The 21,498-nt window shown below is 33.4% G+C and overlaps 3 protein-coding genes and 1 pseudogene across 3 annotated transcripts; 3 read left to right on the top strand and 1 right to left on the bottom strand.

Moving 5' to 3' along the window:
* Positions 1-2,082: 2,082 nt before the first annotated feature.
* On the bottom strand, positions 2,083-2,955 carry LOC130965854 (uncharacterized). The gene is made up of 2 exons (XM_057890615.1): positions 2,554-2,955; positions 2,083-2,421 (listed from the first exon to the last, which is right to left on the bottom strand). The coding sequence occupies exons 1-2, from the start codon at positions 2,953-2,955 to the stop codon at positions 2,083-2,085; spliced, it is 741 nt and encodes a 246-aa protein (XP_057746598.1).
* Positions 2,956-3,641: 686 nt separating this feature from the next.
* Positions 3,642-6,361, top strand: LOC130967626 (exosome complex component RRP41 homolog). Its single transcript, XM_057892571.1, has 10 exons — positions 3,642-3,957; positions 4,039-4,099; positions 4,171-4,209; positions 4,325-4,392; positions 4,970-5,048; positions 5,138-5,174; positions 5,368-5,484; positions 5,614-5,699; positions 5,819-5,908; positions 6,008-6,361. Exons 1-10 carry the CDS (start codon positions 3,857-3,859, stop codon positions 6,053-6,055), a joined length of 726 nt encoding a protein of 241 aa, XP_057748554.1. The 5' UTR covers positions 3,642-3,856; the 3' UTR covers positions 6,056-6,361.
* An 857-nt stretch (positions 6,362-7,218) lies between these two features.
* LOC130965853 (GDSL esterase/lipase At4g01130-like) lies at positions 7,219-9,645 on the top strand (annotated as a pseudogene).
* Positions 9,646-11,800: 2,155 nt separating this feature from the next.
* LOC130965852 (BTB/POZ domain-containing protein POB1-like) lies at positions 11,801-14,565 on the top strand. Its single transcript, XM_057890614.1, has 6 exons — positions 11,801-12,014; positions 12,433-12,543; positions 12,975-13,090; positions 13,187-13,250; positions 13,370-13,649; positions 13,731-14,565. Exons 1-6 carry the CDS (start codon positions 11,801-11,803, stop codon positions 14,563-14,565), a joined length of 1,620 nt encoding a protein of 539 aa, XP_057746597.1.
* The last annotated feature ends 6,933 nt before the right edge of the window (positions 14,566-21,498 follow it).

Genomic DNA, 21,498 nt, shown 5'->3' with positions numbered 1-21,498 from the left:
CTGTTTGCAGACAAGAATGCAAACCGGGTTCACCTTCGGTGGTTGCCTTATTTGGCATCGATGGACGACTTGGGCCGATATAGCTGGGGCTTGGCTGCACTGACCTGGTTGTATAGATGTCTTTGTTGTGGGACAAACAAAAATGTTGTTAACTTGGCTGGGCCACTACAGCTTCTACAGTCTTGGATTTTCTGAAGGTTTTCCAGTCCAGACCCAGTGGTTTTGAGATGTTCGGATTTTTGCTGGCCTCCAGGTATGGTTTATTCTTTTCGATCTGTAACTTATTCAATTTCATGTGTTGTCGTTCCTTATGACATGCTTTTAATGAAACTTGTAGGTGGGCAGCATATTGATGCGTGAGCATCTTTCCTATCTTTTCCTAATGAATTTGCATCTAATTTATTGAGTTTAATAAAGAATTAATTATCTTTTAGCCAATATAGATGCTACTTTGAGTCTTGTACAAATTTTGTTTATTTTAGGTAGCATTCGGCTGAATTTGATGGAGTTTCTGCAGCACAAGAATCAAAGGAGATGGCAGCGAAGAGCGACGCGTACGCGTGATTTGAAGAATTGCACAGCGACGCGTGCGCATGACTGACGCATCCGCGTGACTTGCGAAAAAGACCATCGACGCGTACGCGTGACTGACGCGTACGCGTGACTGACGCGTACGTGTGATATGCGCCACGTGTAGAAAACGCAGAAAAACGCTGGGGGCGATTTCTTGGCTGTTTTGACCCAATTTTCAACCCAGAAAACACAGATTAGAAGTTACAGAATGGACAAAACATGTGGTCCCCACCCATCAACTGAAGACCTGCTGATTATTCTAATTTAAATTCAAATCTTATTTTTAGGAAAAGATATTATTTTTAATTTTAGATAATTAGATTTTAAATTAATTAGGATTAGTTATAAAAAGGAGAAACTTTTCTTCGTTAGAGAGATTTCGAGGGGGATTCCATTAGGGAATTCTATACCGATTTACGTTCCGCATTTCATGAGCAACTAAACCTCCACTGTTAAGGTTAGGAGCTCTGTCTATTGTTTGGATTGATACTTTTATTTTTCTATTTTAATTTATGTTTTGATTTATATTTCAATAATTGTTTTCGTTTTTTATTTTATGAATTTGGGTGGAACAGAAGTATGACCCATGTTCTAATTGAGTTCTTGTATAACTTGGAAAAACTCTTTACTTGAACAACATCTTGAAAACATATTATCCTGAATTTCTAATTGTTTGTATTTAACGGGATACGTGACATATAATCCCCTTATTTTTGGATAACTAGGATTCTTGTGGCATATAAACTGGAATTTGATCATCACCCTCTATTTGGAATTAATTGACCAAGGAATTGACAGTTGATGAATTTTACAGGAGACTGGAAATGTCTAAGGAATTAGGGTCTAGTCACAAATAGTTTGCCATGAATTAAATCTTGCATGATTAAAATAGTTAATAAGAAAAGTCAATAAGGAAAATAGATAACTCTGAAGCCTTAACTGTTTTCTCCATATTTTATTTTCAAACCATTTACTTTACTATTTTAGTTTATGCACGATTGTTTAATGCTCTTTGAACATCCAACACTCTTTTCTGTTTGCCTGACTAAGCTCATCAATCAACCATTGTTGCTTGATCCATCAATCCTCGTGGGATCGACTCTCACTCACTTGAGATATTACTTGGTACGACTTGGTGCACTTGCCGGTTAGTTTGTGGGTTAGAAATTACCACACCACATATCTACCGAAAAACGATGCAGGGGTCAAAGAGTGGTGTATGCACGCCTTTTTTTGGATAGATTGCGTGTTCGCGATGTGAGTCGTTTAGTTATTGTTCTTACAAGTAGTTGTTCATGGTAATCAAGCTGACGGTGATCACTAGAAATAGATGTGGCCAAGCAAGTGTGCGAACCGTTGTACCTCCTAACCTTCCAAGTGCCCTTTCATGCACGAAGCGATATGAGAATCAACCAACTACAACCCTTGCCGAACTACTTGCATTTTCTATGATACTTCAGATAATCTGATTCCAAGACTCTGTACTCAACACCTCCACAGATGCTATAGTCATTTGACACTCAGAACTGCTTCATCTTTATTCTGGAATGATTGTCCAATCTGAAATTCTGTAGAAGAACTCCCAATTGTAGCACCTCCGTCCGCCTGTTGACCTAGAGCCTCCAAGTTTAGAGTGGAGAAGTGTGGAGGGTACTGCTGTATGCCAGAACTTGAAGGCCTGTGCTGTGTATGTGGATTGGCACCTGTGTCATCATCGCTGTTCCCAATGATATCTACAAGCTCTTGGTCAGAGTCATCATCCCGCATTGCATTCTCTACTCGATCAGGTTCTTCGAAGCCTTGAACATCATGAATCATGCCACCACCGGTATCCACCTCAAATGCCTGCTGCCAGACCCCAGAATTCTCCAACGGTACAGAACCAATTGCCTAGCTCCGTTCGATCTAAATCAGCCGCAAAGGAAGGGGATGCGACCTAGGGAACAGATGGTCCGGCCGCAGGCATCAAACTAGACGCACCGCCCGCGGCAGTCGAGCTATGAACCGGAGCTGATGCCCCAGAACTATTGACACCAACCTCCAACTTTGCATACGGCTCGTGTATTTTGACCTCCGGAAAACTCCGACACAATGAAATAGAACCCTGATATCTTCATCAGCCGCTAGCACAAACGTATCATACTTAACACCGGTCGAGACAACTGCGATGGGAATCTTGTAGAATAGATTCTTCACCCACTTGCTCCCAAATACCCCAAATTTCTGCAAGATGCTGTTCTTTACATCTGACAAAGTGCTTGATGGACTGATGAATACACTCAATGGTTCTCTGTCAGTGACCTTCACACCATATTTTTTGCTTCTTTTAATTTTCCCAGAGCAATGCACTAAGACAAGAAAACTCTCTTCCTCACTTGCCATTGTGTGATAATGATCTCTTCAACAGCTTCAACCTCGCTCATATATATATATATATAGAATTCTTCTCCTCATAAACCGTGGCAACCAACACAGATTTATGCGATTAAAAAACCCTTCATAAATTGTGGTAGACTAGAGGGTTTTATGGTCATATTACTGCCTTCCTAAATCGTGGTGACCTACCACGGTTTATGTTCATTCTTAATCCTTCATAAACCATACCAGCTTGCAACGGTTTACATGTAAATAGAAAACCGTGATTAGCGGATTACATAATAATAAAAAAAAGCTATGCACATAAGGAAGTTGCAAATGTTGCATTCAAATAAAGCTTTCTCTTCTTTATTTTATTTAAGTACATTACCCTCAAATTATTTATCATATACATAAAGAACTAACTTAAATGATTATACTAAGAAAAAAATAAAAATATTATTTATATACTAAAATTAGTTACTATATATTTATTTAATTTTAATATATATTTTATATTTTAATATATATTTAAAACTGATAACTAATTTTAGTATATACGTAATATAATTAAAAAATTTTAAAAAACAGATAACACAACAGAAAGAGTGTATTTGGGATTTACGTCAGAAAAAAAAATTCGTTTAAGTGTCTAAAACTTTCATTTTTTACGTTTGACAATTTTTTTTAGAACTTTAAACCTAAAATACTTTCACCTCTGAACTAATTTCTGCCGTTCACCTTAGAAAAGACTCATTACCGTTGAGAAATTAAAATTTTTTTTTCATTTCTACCAATCGTACCCTTTTCTAATTCCTGTGAGAGTGTTACTTCAGCAGCTCAGAATTGCTGCACCAGTTCAGCTTCCTGCGCCACCACCTCATGCTACCCACTTGGTTCTTCTCCTGATTAAGGAAATTGAAGGAAGATGGAGTATGTGAGCCCTGAAGGACTTCGCTTGGACGGTCGCCGCCCCATGGAGATGCGGCAAATTCGAGCCGAGATTGGTGCTGTTTCCAGAGCTGATGGGTAATTCTTTTCGTGCTTTTCAAACCTCTTAATTTCCAAATTAGGGTTTGGCTAATGCGTGGTTTTTGTTTTTGGAACCAGTTCTGCTATTTTTGAGATGGGTAACACCAAAGTGGTTGCTGCTGTATATGGCCCCAGAGAGGTAAATAACTTTTCAATTTGCATTTCAGCATTATCTGATATGATTGCTGTATTAACTTGTATGCCTTTCAGGTCCAAAATAGGAGCCAGCAAATGAGTGACCAGGCTTTGGTGAAAAACAATTTTTTTCTTATCAAGTTATTATGCATTTTGTGTCTAGGTAGTGTATTTTGCTGGATACCTAATTGCTGTCTCTCTATCTATCTGCTTCTCATCATCTCTGTAGATTCGATGTGAGTACAGCATGGCTAACTTTAGCACTGGAGATCGCAAGAGGAAACCAAAGGGTGACAGGTTTTCTCATATGCTCCTGCTTAAATTTAATTCCTAGTTCTTTTTTGTTTGGGCACTGTTTTTAGTTATTTATAATTGTTGAAATAGTAGCTCAAGACTGAATTGGATGATGCAAATAATGCTAATATTATGAAACAGAACACTGAACAATATGTCAGCAGTACATAACATTCTAATTTCAATCGGTAGCAGTAGAATATGTAATGTGTCAATTAGAACAGTGCCATGATGAATTTGGAGAACACTAGAATCTTTGTCCCACAGTTAAATTTAGCAACCAACCGAAGGAGTCACTGAGATATGTAAGTAGCCAACATGAGCAACTAATCACTGATGTGTCCAAGTGAAGGGTCTTTAAGATATCTCGGTCTGAGAAGAGTTGACAGTACAAAAGAGAATTTGGAAAGGAAGGAGAAACTTAGCGCATACCATTCCCCACCAATATAAATCTTATGACACTTCAATTTTTTCTTGATTGTGTTAAACTGGTTCTTATGGCCAAATTGCCAGGTTCTTTAACACTAGGAGAATGATCTCTTGCTCTTCTTTTTCTGACGGGATTTTTCTCTTGCTACAGGAGATCAACTGAAATTTCTATGGTTATTCGACAGACTATGGAAGCATGCATAATGACACATTTAATGCCTCGTTCCCAGGTTCCATTTTACACAGCTTCTGGAATCTCTTTTTCATTAATGTAAATTGTATATTTATTGTTTGTATGATTCATATATGTCATTTGCAGATAGATATTTATGTCCAAGTTCTCCAAGCAGATGGTGGTAAGTTAAAACCTTATAATGGGATCTTGTTATCACCATTTTTCCTCATGATAAATATTTGTTTATCTTGTGCTCTTCTAATAATCTATCTTCTGTTAAATCTTTCTAGTATTAACAAATGATTCTTTAGTTTCTTTGAAGCTCTTCATTATTGACCATTAACTAACTCTTTTCCCCAACATTCCTTGTGTAGGAACTAGATCTGCATGTATCAATGCTGCAACTTTGGCCCTTTCTGATGCTGGGATCCCCATGTGTGATCTTGTAACTTCATGTAGTGCTGGATACCTTAATAGCACCCCTTTGCTTGGTATGCACCTATTTTACTTGACTTTTCAATTGGCTAAATACAAGTTTGTGTTTTCTTTTAAACTGCTCATCTTTTGTTTTAGCTTTGCAGCTTTGTAACTATTGAAACTTGTTGTATGAATATGGACAGATTTGAACTACGTAGAAGACAGTGCTGGAGGTCCTGATGTAACTGTTGGAATTCTGCCAAAGTTGGATAAAGTGACACTTCTTCAGGTTAATTTTCATTGCATCATTTTGTTTTTCGGATTTCTTATAATCAGCAGTGTAAAGTTAGTTTTAGACCTTTTTTTTGTTACCCCAATATGCATTCTTTCTTTTATTGCTGGCTGTAGATGGATTCTAAACTACCGATTGACATTTTGGAAAATGTTATGCAACTGGCAACTGAAGGCTGCAAAGCAGTTGCAAATTACATCCGTGAAGTAAGTGTTGTACCTCAATTTTGTGATTACATTCAAAGGAATCAAATCATGGCCTATTGATTTCTTAGCTTAGTTCCTGATCTCTGTCCTGCTTAGCAGATTCTATTGGAGAACACAAAGCAACTGGAGTATCGACGGGGTGTATAATTCAGTGGCTGAAGTGATGTGTCCTTTTTGCTATCTACCTGGAAATATATTGGCATGTGGGTTGCCTGTGAAACAAGAAATGCAGAGCTTGATGTTATAAATTCATTTTGTCTTTGTACTTTCAGTGTTCCCTATATTTTAGCAAAGTCTGAATTAAATGTTTGACTTATTGACTGAAAGAAAATAGAGAGAATTAAAAGTTCCCCTGGATTCTGAATCTTAGGCTGTAAATCTTTCCAGATGAATTTGTCAACACAATTTTGATGATGCCGTTCATTTCTTCTTTGGCCAACATATTAAATTTTCCCGTCTTAATAAATAATAATGATTACGAAAGCTACTTGTAATTTATATTTGCCGTTTATATTTATTTTGAATTAAAGCTGGTCACTAGAGTTGAATAAAATCAATATTATCCTAGAGTGACCGTTATTTAAAAAAAAAAAAAGACAAAAATAATGTTACAGAGAAACCCAAGTCCTCCATTTTAGAGAAGTTAATAAATAGAATATTTACCAGCGAAAATGATTGATTGCTGATTATAACTTTGAATAAAATAGATACACCACCATGTTCACAGAATCAGAATGTATGCATAGAACTAATTTGGGTTGGCTGAGTGGCTCACTTATTTGTTTAAGCAAGTATTGTGGATCCAAATTACGCCTTATGCATGCAATAATCCATTGACCAACGATAGACTCTTAAATAGAGCTCAGATATGTGGCGGATTAGTCTTTAACCAAAAAACTGAAGAAAGAAAACATGCATAGTTCCATTAATATCACTTAATTAACACTTTACACCACCATTGAATTCATTACATTCCAAGGTCAATAATGTCACTAACAATACTAAGTATTATTAACATCCTAAGCAACAATTACGTAATCTGCTGCTATGTTACTATTAATTAATAGCAACACATCCAAAACATATGAGGTGCATGTTGCGCCTACTATATATATGATTAGCAATTGATATTGGATTATTTATGCATATAACAAGAGTGAGTAGTGGGGCCAGAAATTTTTTACCGGTTGTCTCAGCAAGAGAATAAATTGGTTGCCGTGTTTCCATGTATAGTACTGCTGTCTCTCCATTATATTTATAGTAGTTTACACATCCTTAACCTTAAGCTAATGAACAAGGTAGCTCCGAAAATGAGTTGCATCAATTTGGCATCAGTGATCCTTCTTGTTGTTATGCTTAGTGGGTTTAAGTCACACAAAATGTGATTTTGAGGCTATCTTCAACTTCGGGGATTCAAACTCAGACACTGGTGGTTTCTATGCAGCTTTTCCCGTACAGTCTGCTCCTTTTGGAGTTGCTTTCTTCAAAAAACCAGCTGGTCGGGCTTCCGATGGCAGACTCATGATAGATTTTCTTGGTAATCTTTCATATTCTTTCTTCCTTAGTTGGTTTTTTGTCATCAACCATTTATAAACCAAGGGCAGACATATCTGGTTATTCATTGATACTAAATTACTAATATTAATAATTATATTTTACATTTGATTTGGCAGGTCAAGCTCTTGGATTGCCATTTTTGAGTCCCTATCTGCAATCAATAGGATCAAACTTCAGACATGGGGCCAACTATGCAACATTGGCATTCCTAACACTTGTTTGTTTGTCAGCGGGATCAGCCCTTTCTCTCTTGCTATCCAGCTCAACCAAATGAAGCAATTTAAAACCAGAGTCCTTGAATTTCATCAAGAAGGTGCAAAATGTACAAAGTTTCTAGTTCCGAAATTTTATTTATTATTTCACCCGTTCCACAAAGACAAAGTGGCATATTAACAAATCCATGTATCTAGATATACACTAGCTCTGAATAGAACACTTTGTTCAAATAAACAGTTATTTAAGAATGGAAGCAGTATTATAGGAGCTTACTAGTTTTCTTTTCACAATGCCAAAACTGGCACCCCTTGTGATTTTTCTTGTGTTATCAATATAATAATTATAAAATGTGTTTGTTTAGAATAGATGAGGTGTCCTATTAATAGAATATTTCAGTACAATTAATTTTACTTTTCTTAGATTTAACCCTTTAAGTTCTTGCTTTTAGAATTAACCTTATTTTAGTTCACAACATCTTGCAGAAGCCAAGCTTCTGAAATAGGTGGAGTGAAGCAGAGCCTTCCTCGTGCCACAATTAAGGTGAGACTCAACACCAACACAGATCTATTATTACTGAAATAACAAAATAATCTCACTGAATTTCTAGGAGCTATACCATGATGTTGGAGGACGTACATTTATGGTGCTCAATCTTGCACCAGTGGGATGCTACCCTTCATTCTTGATGAATTTGGATGTATGGTTTCCTTTGAAAGAGACATTGAGACAGACTAGAGAGACTCTCTCTGATGTACACACTGTTCTGTTAGAGCCTTTCAGCATCCAACTTCTCATGGTTCAAGTATAAAAAAGATGAAAAAAAGCTACGTGCTTATGGACTACTGACTGCTGACAACAATCTTGTATTGGGCGAGTCAGCAATCTCCTCAGCTACCAACTTATGCTTGCTTAATTTAATTAGGGTGAATGTTATGCTGTCTAAAAAGTGGTATCTATTTACTAAAAATGGTTAGAAGTTATTATTTAATTTAAAAGATATAAGAATAAATAATTTTAAAAAAATCAAAACTTACTACAAAAAGTAAGTTAGGCAAAGTTTAGGCAAAAACTCATAGACACTATAGAATTTGCCTTTAATTAGTCCCGGTAAAGATTTCCAAAAGAAAAAAAGTTTAATTACTTTGCAAGTTCTTATAATTTTATCGAATTTTTAATTAGATTTTTATACTTTTTTTCTTTTTAATTGGGTCCTTATACGTTAATTTTTTTTAATTAAATCTCTACCATGACGAAAAACGTTTAAAATGATAGAATATTCTATTAAATAAAACAAATATTCTCTTTTTTTTGGATAAAAAACCTCGTTCTGGACACTTTTATATTTCAAAAATTCCAAAAAAAAAAATCTTTTTCATTTGACCTCGTACATTCACATATCTCTAATTGGACTGACAATGGATAAGGTAGGGTAGGGTTTGGACTTTATCTTAACCCTATCCGCGTGTTGAAAACTTTCTTAAAATTCTACCCTACCCTATTCGCAGGTTGAGAATCTCTCAACCCTAACCTTACCTGCACCCTAAAGTTTTAAATCCTAATCTACCCGACCCAACCTGCAGAAAAATAAAAAAATTTCAAACAAATATAAAATTTAACCATTCCAAATTTCATACATAATAATAAAATAGAAAATAAAAAACTAAGTTCAAATTAAAATTAAAAAACAATAAAATATTAAAAAAATTTAACATAAAATTACAAATAATATGATCATCAACTAGTTTAATGGTTATTTCAAATTTTTATAAGAGAAAGATTGTGGGTTCAATACTCACTTTCTTTCATTATGTTGATATGATCATATATGATTACATATATTTGCTTTTATATGCAATAAATTGCTCTTGCAATTGTGTGATGATTAATCTTTTTTTCTTTTTTCAATCCAGACATTGGTTCGGTATCAGTTACCTGTGGTGACCAAAGAACTCGCGAAGAGATGAATGGATCTCACAAAGATAAAGACACAAACTATATTCTATGAATCCACATAAATGTAAAATGTTATATGATCATAATGAATACTTGAACGATGGAAACTGAATTTTATATATACTTATTACTACTATTTATGTTTCATTTTATCCATTTTTTTATGTTTTTAAGATAAGATATTTTGAAAAACAAAAAAAAAAAGAAGGAATTATAAGAATATCTTTCATGTCGTAGAATCATTGAATAGGGATGATAGGAATATCTTTCATTGAATATTTATAGTTTCATTGAATTTTCAATTAGTTTTTTTATGTTTTTTTCTTTTCAATTGGGTCCTTAAAGATATACAAGTAATTTCACAATTCATTAACATTTTTTTGATGTTTAACGCTAATAGAGACTAAATTAAAAAAAATAATGTATAGAAAATGAATTGAATCCAATTTTTCTTTCTAGTTTTTTTTTTCAACTACTCATTGGAATGAAATGAAATGAATTGAATCCAATTTTTCGATACACACTAATATTTATTTAGGAAAGAAACACAATAGAATTTCAACGCTTAGCCGATGAGTTGTATATCTTATAACTTTTAATTGTGCTTAAAAAAATGACAGAAATACGATCTTGTCATTATGTTCTGACTCACCTGATAATGAAACTTTAAAATTTTTTAAAATTCTATATATCAAAAATTATTTTAGAGATTAACATAAATTACATTTTTAAAATTTAGAAATTAAATAGAAATAATTAAAATTTACGTATAATTTAAAAGACTAAATTAAATATTATTTCAAAAAAAAAAAAGCACATACTAATGATAGCGAGTAACACACCAAACAAAAAATTAAGTGCGGGCCATCCTTGTTAAAACCTCTATGATTTTTTCTCAACTTCCTTCCATCAGTTATGAAAAAACCTTTACAGTTAGTGACGGAGCTTAGTTAAGACAAGAGGTGGTCATGACTCCCCCAAATTTTTGTTAAAAAAATTAGTAGTACTTTTTTAGAAAATAAAAAATAGTTCAATTGGTTCAAATATTTTATGACTTAAAATATCAAAGTTCAATATTCATTCTTGTTTTTATTGCACAATAATTTTTAGTTTTAAACATTCAAATCTTGTTGGATTTGTACTGAACTGAGTGTATTCGCATTTCGCAGCTCTTTATTCAATAAGCAACACTCTCTCTACCTTTAAGTTTAAATATAAAAAATTAGGTATTTTTTATTTATGTAATTTAATATTATTTTATATTTTACTGTTTATTTAATTTAATTTTTTATATGATAAAAATTATTAGAATATTCAATAAGTATTGATATTATTATCGAATTTGTATAAATTGTAAAAAAAATTCAATAAATATTATAAATTTTAATATTTATCTTTCTAATTTTTTTTACATAATTTATAGGATATATATTCAAATTTTTATATAAAAGAATCATAAAAAATCAAAGAATTGATGCATTTTTAAGAGGAAGGCTAATATTCAAAAAGGAGAACATATAATTTTTACAATATCAATACCTGTAGATAGTTCTTCTACTCTAATGAATCACGAAAAAAGTGAGATACAACCTTCAAAAGTTTAAAGAGTTGCATCTGATGAGTTTGACCTTAATTTTTTAGAACGAAACATTGAAAAACTTTAAATTTGGCAATATCATCCAAATCAGAGAGATGAAGTTAGACGAACTTATCTTAAATAAAATTCATATTAAAAACATCTTGACAATTATTTCCTGTCTAACTCCAAAATTTTATTTCAAGCTCCGGCACTGTTCGCAGCTGACATCTACCCTCCTTGCATTGTCTTTAGAACATACAATAAACTAAATAACAAACCTAAAAACAAAAAGAAAAAGAGACAGTGGACAAAGTTGAATAACAAAGAATGGGTCCAGCTAAACTAACAGATATCGTAACTAGTAATTAAACAACAAAAAACAGAACGAATATATACTTTACATATTTATTAATCATTAAAATCTGCTTCTCTAATAATTAATAATAAAAAAGGAGAAAGAATTTTGTGTTTCTGATTGTGTACAATTTAGGGTCTCTTGTTCTCCTTCAATTCATAGTTGCAGAGTAAGGAGGAGGATTTGTATTTGTTACATTGGATCTGTTTAATTTGAGTCCATGACAATAAGAATGGTGTTCAATCACTCTCGTTCTACTTCTTCGTGTAGCGACGTTGATTTTAGTTTTGCTTTTAATGATAGTAAATTCTCCGATAGAATTCTACGTATTGAGATCGTGGAAAACCTAGTTGATGATGAGCATTGTCTTGATTCCGATGGTGATGATTATTGGAACCGCCAATACAGGAGGCAATGTGACGATATCCACCACCATAATTACCATGGTCCTTCTCTCTTTCCCACTCACCAATTATACATTTTATTTGATTGTGCCTTTGAAGGGTTATAATACTTTTATCTTGTTTCCTTTTTCTGGTGATGATTAAACATCTTCTGTCTTTGTTTAACTGGTTACCATCTTCTTTTCTAGTGTTATTTATTAGCTTATAACTAGGATGGTATGATTATTAAAGTAAAACCTATTGTGCTTCGACTTGGTGTAAAATTGAAAAGATAGTAAGTTGTGGAAAATTGTGGCTTAAGCCTTTGGAATTATGAAGCCTTTTTAAATGAACATGAATGGATGTTTGTTTTGCCTATATAATAATGTTGTTTCTTTGTTCATAAGTATTTTTGTTATGTACATCTAGTTTCATATTTTTATATAATACCCAAAATTTACTCTCTTGTTTGCAGGAGAAGATTTTTATGATGAACGAATTTTGATTACAAATCAAGCCGACATAGATAATTGTGTCCTTTACGAAAATCAAGAGAAAGAGACAACTTCAACAAATGAAGAACGTCTTTCAGGTATTTAAATATATGAAAAAAGTTTAGGCTCAACACTTTTATTAAAATCTAATCGGTACTTAATAAGCAAAAAAAATGAGTAATCAATCCTATACTATTAGATATAATCTCATATCATTAAAAATATTAATGATGACTAATTGATGACTATAAATCACAAAATCTGCTGCCCCTAGCATTCCTCTAAAGCCCATTGTTTTTCATTACTGGGATCAGCTATAATCAATTAAATTCTTGAATCTAGATAAATCATTTTAATATGTGTTAAGCAAGCTTCTAACTGAAAAATGGAATTATTATTAACGAAATGCATGGATATATAAAACAGGAACATTATTATTCTTCTTTCACTTGGAAGTAAAAATACATCCTTTGTTGTTAGTGTTTACACTTTATTTGAGTGGGGTTCCATCTTGTTATTGTCAATATAGGTGATGAATCTTCACATAACCATGATTGGAGTAGTGATTGCTCTATAGATGTGAGAGTTAGAACATTATATATTAGTTCTCCTATCTTGGCTGCTAAAAGTCCTTTCTTCTATAAGGTAGCGACATTTATTCTTTAATTTATTTGTTAGATCTGAATATTCTTCCCAATATATATGTTCACCAAATTATTAGTGTTATTGTTTATTTTGTAGCTTTTCTCAAATGGGATGAAGGAGTCAGAACAGACACATGTTACAATAAGAATTAATGCCAGTGGTATAGACATATACATATACAAACAGCTTCTCTTTTTCTTCTTTTATTTTTTTCATATCAATTATTTGATTAATATTAAAGCTAATTATATGTTCTTGTCTCTGCAAAAAATGTTACAGAGGAAGCAGCAGTGGTGGACCTTCTAAACTTTATGTACACTAATATGTTAAGCGCTTCTTCAGCAACTGCACTGTTGGATGTGTTAATGGCTGCAGACAAATTTGAAGTTGCTTCATGCATGAGATACTGTAGTCAATTATTACGAAACATGCCAATGACATCTGAGTCTGCGTTGCTTTACCTTGAGCTCCCTTTTACTCTCTTAATGGCCGATGCAGTTCAACCTTTGACTCATGCAGCAAGGCAGTATCTTGCTTCAATATATAAAGATATATTAAAGTAATAACTAAGATTTCTTTTCTCATTCAATTCCTTCTTAAAGACGCGTGTCCAAACAGTTTAAACTTTTGGGACAAACAGGTTCCAAGAAGAGGTCATGAGCTTGCCCCTAGTCGGAATAGAGGCAATTCTATCAAGTGATGATCTACAAATAACATCAGAGGATGCCCTATACGACATCGTTTTAAAGTGGGCTAGAAGCCAGTATCCAGATCCAGAAGAGAGGAAACACGTGCTTAGCACGCGCCTTGCACGCTTAATCCGTTTCCCTTACATGTCATGCAGAAAGCTAAAGAAGGTCTTATGTTGCAACGAAATGGAGCGAGAAATTGCGACGAAGCTTGTATTCGAAGCACTGTTCTTCAAGGCGGAGGCTCCACATCAGCAACGGATTCTAGTGGAGTCAGCGTCAGCTAGCAAGGGCAGTAACATGTTGGCGGAGCGGGCATATAAATACCGTCCGTTGAGGGTGTTGGAATTCGAGGCTCCAAGGCAGCAATGCATGGTTTACTTGGATCTGAAGCGAGAGGAGTGTGCGAATTTGTTCCCATCCGGTAGGGTTTATTCTCAGGCTTTCCACCTGGGTGGACAAGGGTTTTTCCTCTCGGCGCATTGCAACATGGACCAGGAAAGCTCGTTCCATTGCTTTGGATTATTCCTTGGAATGCAAGAAAAAGGGTCAATCAGCTCCGTTGACTATGAATTTGCGGTGAGGTGTAGGCCCACGGATGAGTTTGTAAGCAAGTATAAAGGGAATTATACGTTCACTGGGGGAAAGGCAGTTGGCTATAGGAACTTGTTTGCCATTCCATGGACTTCCTTCATGGCTGACGATTGTCTATATTTCATTAATGATGTGCTCCATCTTAGAGCTGAGCTCACTATTAGGCAAAACCATTCACTTCACTCTACTTAATTTCTCTATGTAAAATTGTAAATTACTCTTTATTCTACTGTTAATATCTATTTAGCATATAAAAAGAAAAATTAATAATGTACGTAAGAATTAAGGTTAAGTATTCTTTTCGTCCCTAAAGTCTGAGACTAAAATTAAAATTGTCCCCGATTTTTTTTGTTTATTAAAATCATCTTTAAAGTTACAAAATGTTATAAAATCGTCCTTTTTTATTTTTATTTTATTTTATTTTATCAAATTACCCTTAATAATTAATATAAATAATAAAAATAATATTAAAAAAAATAAACCCTCCCTTTCCCTTTCTCCTTCCCCCTCCACCTGCACCCTGCCTCCCCCACGACGCCATCCGCCTCTTTCTCTCCCTCCCTCTCCCTCCCCAGCCGATCACCTGGTCCTCCGCCTGCAATCTCTCCTCCATATTCCATAAGCGCATTGCTCAAAAACACATAAGACTCAAAGCCAATACCTATCACCAAACAATGCACTTGCTTCCCAAGCTCCCAAAGAGCACAATTAGCACAAGCCCAACCACACTAGAGAGCACTAAAGGGTCCAAAATCTCAACTTCTTCACGAAGCTTATTCATAAACAGGCGCAATGCATCAACAGTTCAACACCGTTCCCACTCTAAACAAACCCTGAAATGAAAGCAGTCCAAGCAAACAAGTCCCTATTGGGAGCTTTTCGAAATAACCTCAAAGCTTCGCTCTTGAAACCGTTACATGCATACCCCGATATCATAGCGGTCCAAGAGGTCTTATTAAACGACGAGATGGAATCAAAAACGGCGCGGGCATAGAGAGGGAGGAGAATTTGGAGTACATGTCGACAAGGGAGGAGAGGGAGAAGGAGAGGCAGGGATGGCAGGAGAGGAAGAGGCTGACTAGCGTCGTGGGGGAGGCGGGATACAGGGGGAAGGGGAAAGGGTTTGGTTTTATTTTTTAATATTATTTTTATTATTTATATTAATTATTAAGGGTAATTTGGTAAAATAAAATAAAATTAAAGTGAAAAAGAATGATTTTATAACGTTTTGTAACGTTGAGAATAATTTTAATAACAAAAAAAGATCGGGGACAATTTTAATTTTGGTCTCAGACCTTAGGAATGAAAAGAATCCTTAACCCTAAGAATTATTATTCTCAAACACCTAATATTTCTCTATTGTGTCCCATTATATTTTTTCCAATGTGGCATAATAATATATATAGTTTCTTTCTTTATATTATAACTTAGATTTTTTTTCCATTTCTGTGACATCTTTTTTTTAATGATTTTATACTTTTAATGTTAACGTTATTATTTCAAATATAAGTCAAATAGATTTAATTAATTCTAATCCATAAATCCTAATCAACTTACTAATTAAATTAACAAAAGATTAGTATCAATGGAAACAATACTAATTAAGATCTAGAAATTATTAATCAACTTGGACATTAATAACTCAATGTCACCCAAATGACCGACCCAAGGTAAGATTATAAAAATCTACTCTAAAATCAAAAGGAGTATTTCATCAAATACTTAGCATGCACACAAGTAAAATATGGCAAAATGCAAGAATTATAAAAACTATAACTACCAAAATAAAAAGGCAACAATAACCAATAAAATAAGCAACATTAAACATGAAAAACTCAAAAACTTCAAATTGCATTAAAGAGAATTGAAATTCAACAATTGTTCATAAACTAAAATAGACAAAATAAAAAAAAACTAACAAGAGAAACTAGGCAAATTGAGACAATAGAAAAAGAAAATGTAAAGAGAACTATACAAGAACAAAAATTAAAATCTACATCTAAGAGAATTTAACTTAATACTACCCTAAATTTTAGAGAGAAGAATTCTATCCTAAAACATGGTTCTAAAACTATTATATCGCTACTTGGTTCATCCTCCCTTGATCTTGCCTTCAAATGCTTTAGAAATAAGTTGGATTGGACTTAAAATTGGCTTGAAATCGTGACCCACGTGTTTAGTAAAGTAAATCACGTACTGACAGTTATGTGTACGCATGAGGCATGCGTACGCGCAAATTGAGCGAAATGCAAGTCATGCATATGCATGAAGCATGCGTACACATAACTGCGCAGATTTTCAAAACTTTATTTTTTCATGAATTTTCTACTTTTACATGCTTTTTCTTCACTTCTTCAAGCTATCCTTGCCTACTAAGCCTGAAATCATTCAACAAACACATCAAGGCATCGAATGAAATATAAGTGAATTGAATTTAGCAATTTAAGAACTTAAAAGCATATTTTTAATCATTAAGCACAATTAGGAGAAATTTACAAAATCATTATATTTCAATGAATAAATGGAAGATAAGTTGATAAAATCTATTCATTTCAATCCAAAATTTGTCATAAAATTGTGGTTTATCAACTTCCCCACACTTAAATAATAGCATGTCCTTATGCTAAGCATTAGAAAAGACAAGATCAAGGAATGTCAACACTTATTATATGTAATCTATCTAAATGTACTTTACCTACTCTATCCTATGCAAACTCACTTAGTTAAAAATAAATCAAAGTCCAAGAACATTGATAAGCAAGAAGGACAAAAATAACAATGATAGTCAAATCAATTCTACAATTGATTCAAGTTATAAAAATTTTAATGAACTTGCAAGATAAAGTTTCAAGAGCAAAGAGAACATAGAATATAATTGAACAATCGAACCCTCATCGGATGTGTGTACTCTCTAGTCACTCAAATATTTTTGCCTTGTTGGGGTAACATTTGTTTCCTTTTTATTGTTTTCTCATTTTCATTTTTCTTTTTCTTTTTCTTTTTCTTTTTTTCTTTTTTTTTTTCAATAACATAATATATACAAAAAAAATTAATGCATACGATTCAACATTCAATACATGAGTATATATCCAATTCTCAAAATTTCAAAAAAAAAAATACAAAATACCCTTTTTTTCTTTCTACCAATGTTTCTCAAATTTTTTTCACACTTAGACGATATACACTCTCACTAGCCTAAACTAATCAAAGATCCAAATTAAGAACATTTATTGTTTTTCACTTAGGAATAGTGATGTGCTAACATTAAGAACAAAGGGGATTCAAATAGGCTCAAAATTTGTTAATAAAGGTATATAAAAAGGTAAGAATATTTGGATAAGTGAGCTAATTAAAATGAAGGTCTCAATCATATAAATGCAGTCATACACAGAATAATAGATATAAAGAATCAAACAAGGCAAAGACTACAATCATAGAAAGAGAATAACACATACAAGAATAAAATAGTGATTAATATGATGTAACCACACATTAAGGCTCAAAACTCATAAGGTTGTGTGTTCTATCTCTAAAACTATGTTTCACAGTATAATTCAAAAAAATTCAATAAAAAATAATTTAAACTCAAATCAATTCGATTGCCCTAAAACAGTCTCTTAAAATTCTATTACTTTAACCAAATGGTCTAAAACTTATTTATATATATAATTTTTTTTCAAGGAGTGATTGGATGAAAATTAAAATTCTAAATTTTTTTCCTATTCTATAATAATTTCAATCATATCATGCATATAGAGAAAATTACCTAAATCATATTATCCAATATTCATCCACACACAATGAAAGATGTATATACAAACCAAGAAAATTCAAAGTAATCCAATAGCTAACAAAAAAATATAAAGGACATAGTAATAAGAAAAAGTAAAATGTGAAAGTGTTTGGAATAGAAAGATGTTTCACCTAAAAATCGGTCACCAACTTCCCTATACTTAAAAGTTTACACGGTTCTTCGTGCATTTAATGACGAGTAAAGGGATACGGAGACTTTACGGATTGCCACATGTAGCTGGTGGATCATCCGACTGCTGAAGGGGAGAAGAAGGTTTCTCCCTTCACTATCCATCCTTCATTTGCTTCCTTTTTGCTTATTATGATGACTCATTCGTAGGGCTGGCAATTCATATCCTACACGCGGGTACTCAACCCGATCCAACCTGTTCGGGTAGGGTAGACTACCCGACCTACTGCGGGTAGGGTAGGGTACGGGTTTAGGGTGTACCCTACCCTTAAGGTACGAGTTTAGGGTGTATCCTACCCTACCCTACCCGCACCTCATATATAACACATATTTTATAAAAATTAGGTATTTAGTGAAGGAAGTTGAACCCAAAACCTCCCTTATGTAAAGAATTTCAATAAATGAACAACCACTAAACTCGTTAGTGAATTTAGTAATTTAATGCATTAGTTTTTTTTTATTTTTTATGTTATTAATATGTATAAAATTCGAAATGATTGAATTTTATATTTACTTTGAAAAAAATTGATATTTCTGCGGGTAGGGTAGAATAGGGTAGGGTTTAGAATTTTAGGGTGCGGGTAGGGTTAGGGTTGAGAGATTCTCAACCCGTGAGTAGGGTATGGTAGAGTTTTAATAAAATTTTCAACTCGCATGTAGGGTTAGGGTAAGGTCCAAACCCCTACCCTACCCTACCCATTGCCAACCCTACTCATCCGGAAGAATATAAAACAGAATATAGTAAGACGAGTAAATTCGAAGGCACGGAAGCATAAATTGTTGGAATGAGATAATAATCACTGAAATGAAGTGAGTTAATTAGTGTGTGACATTGATGAAAATAGTGTATAAATTTAAGTTGCGCGCAGTTTATTCACACACACTAACATTTAAAAGCTATGTCACAACTGCACAAAATATACATATACTCACTTATTTTAATACGCTCAAGATGTTTTAAAGATAAATATGCAAGTTAAAGCAGCAACCAATCAATAAGAAGCATAAGAACTTAGACAAATAACCAAGTATTTGTGAAGTGGAAGGAAGAAAGGAATTGATTAGATGTGTGAAGAAAATTACAAAGAAAAACCATGCAGAGATCACACTCCAATCAATAAAATCAATCAAAATCAGTCGCATTGCTTATTTGACCAAAAAGCAAGGAAGCATGGGTCGCTATGTACTTAGAAAACGAAAAGAGGTTAGAGAAAAAAGAATTAGTTGTCATGTACATAACAAGCATGTCCTTAGACTTAAAAAGTTTTCAGAAAGCTAGAAATAGGCAAGCTCACAACCCATCTTTACAAATATGGCATTATGCCAAACTAAATAGTTTTAAGTATGTGCAGAGTACATAGTTAAACAAATAAGAGTCAACATATGTGCTGAGCGGTTTCTCTTGGAAGAAAAGCCTTGACCGGGAGGGGTTATGTAACGAGTTGGAGAGGATGGTGCCGTCAAGTGTGACAACACCGACTCCGATTTTGTTGGTTGAACCCTCGAATCCCAATACTATCATGCTCTTCTTTTCAAATTAATACCATACAAGTTATAATTATTTTAATAAAATTAAAATGATATGATCCAAATTAAATTAAAATATCAAAATTAAAATGATACTATCCAAATTGTAACAAATTATTTCGATCAAAATCAAAATCAAAATCAAAATCAAAATCATTTTTTGTTATTTATTTAAATAAAAAAGCTATTGTGGGCTAACCTAAGAGCTACGGGTTTATAGAAGCTATAATAAGAGTATGAGACCGAAGCAGAGTGTTCTTGTATTTGTTGAAGGACACACATATATATGTATGTTATACACTTAATTATGACTAATTATCTGATTAAGTGAAAGATTAAAGATTTGAAGGGGGATTAAGCATGCGGATTCATGGGATGACGCATTGCAAATAGCACTGAGTAACTTTGCATTTGCATGGTAAAATCTAACACACAAAAACAAAACAAAACAAAACAAAAGCGAAGGGTCCACAAATTGATACGAGTACTTTGCAGATACATAATGATATCATAAAAAAGTCCAAGTGAACTTGTGGTCCATCTTTTCCTTTCACCTCATCTGATACCTTGGATTGTACATACATTCCTTGGATTATTATTTTTCAGGACATACATGTGGTATTGCCTAGAAAATTCACTTCTCGGTATCAATTCCATGACATACTAGTCTAGAAGTGGTTGGTTTAAAAGTAAAAGCATATTCAACAATAAAAAACGGTCAAAATTATTATTTTGGGATAATGTAAGTATGTAACTGTGTGACTCCCTTTCACATACTTTAACATCCTCCAACATCATTAAGGGATGCTGTGACAAGTCCATAACATTCTTAATAGGGTATGCTAGCTAAATACATAGATTACATTTTTCATTGGGAGAAATTTTGCGCCTTTATGCGTAGACCTTGAACGAGGTTTCCTTTTTCTGTCTTCCAATAAAAAACACTGACATGTGCTTCGATCCTTCCCTTTGCTCACCATCACAACTTGCTTGGTTCATCAAGTACCACATAATCAATCACCAACCATGCAAGTGTGTTATTTAAAGTTCACCGACATAGATATTTATGTATGCAATAATTTATTAGCCAACAAACGAAACTTGTTTGCGGTAAACTAGTGATTAGCCAGCTTGACTGGAAACACGAGAAATAAAAAAAAGAGAACACATACTTATTCATTATTGGACCAACTTCTGTGTTTGTTTTTCCCTAAAATTGAGCGTGGTCTAAAAACCTTTTTTTGTTTTTAATTCAAAAAGGCCTTATTTTTAACGTCAGCAATTAATAAGGTGTCCGTTGCCCCATTTTTAGTTTTTGGCTATAAGGAATGGATAATTAAAGTTGTTATACAATTTGTTTCTCTTTGTTTTAGACTTTTAGCAAACCAAGCATTACTAAGTAACTAGGTTGCCAATGGTAAAAGTAAGGGATGTGAAACGTGAATTGATCTGTCTCCACCTGGAGATTCTAATTTTAGCATTTTACAGATAATAACATCTTTCAACTTGAAGAATGCTTATCGCTACATCCTTTGATTAACCACGAATTAATGTAGTTACTGCCGCAGCATATACGCTTTCGAAAGATGCTTATAAAAATTGACAACGGGCATTGA

This window comes from Arachis stenosperma, chromosome 3 (genome assembly GCF_014773155.1).
Source record: "Arachis stenosperma cultivar V10309 chromosome 3, arast.V10309.gnm1.PFL2, whole genome shotgun sequence".
In the NCBI taxonomy this organism is placed as follows: Eukaryota; Viridiplantae; Streptophyta; class Magnoliopsida; order Fabales; family Fabaceae; genus Arachis; species Arachis stenosperma.
The sequence above is the reverse complement of the archived record's forward strand: the minus strand, read 5'-3'. Positions and strand labels throughout refer to the sequence as shown.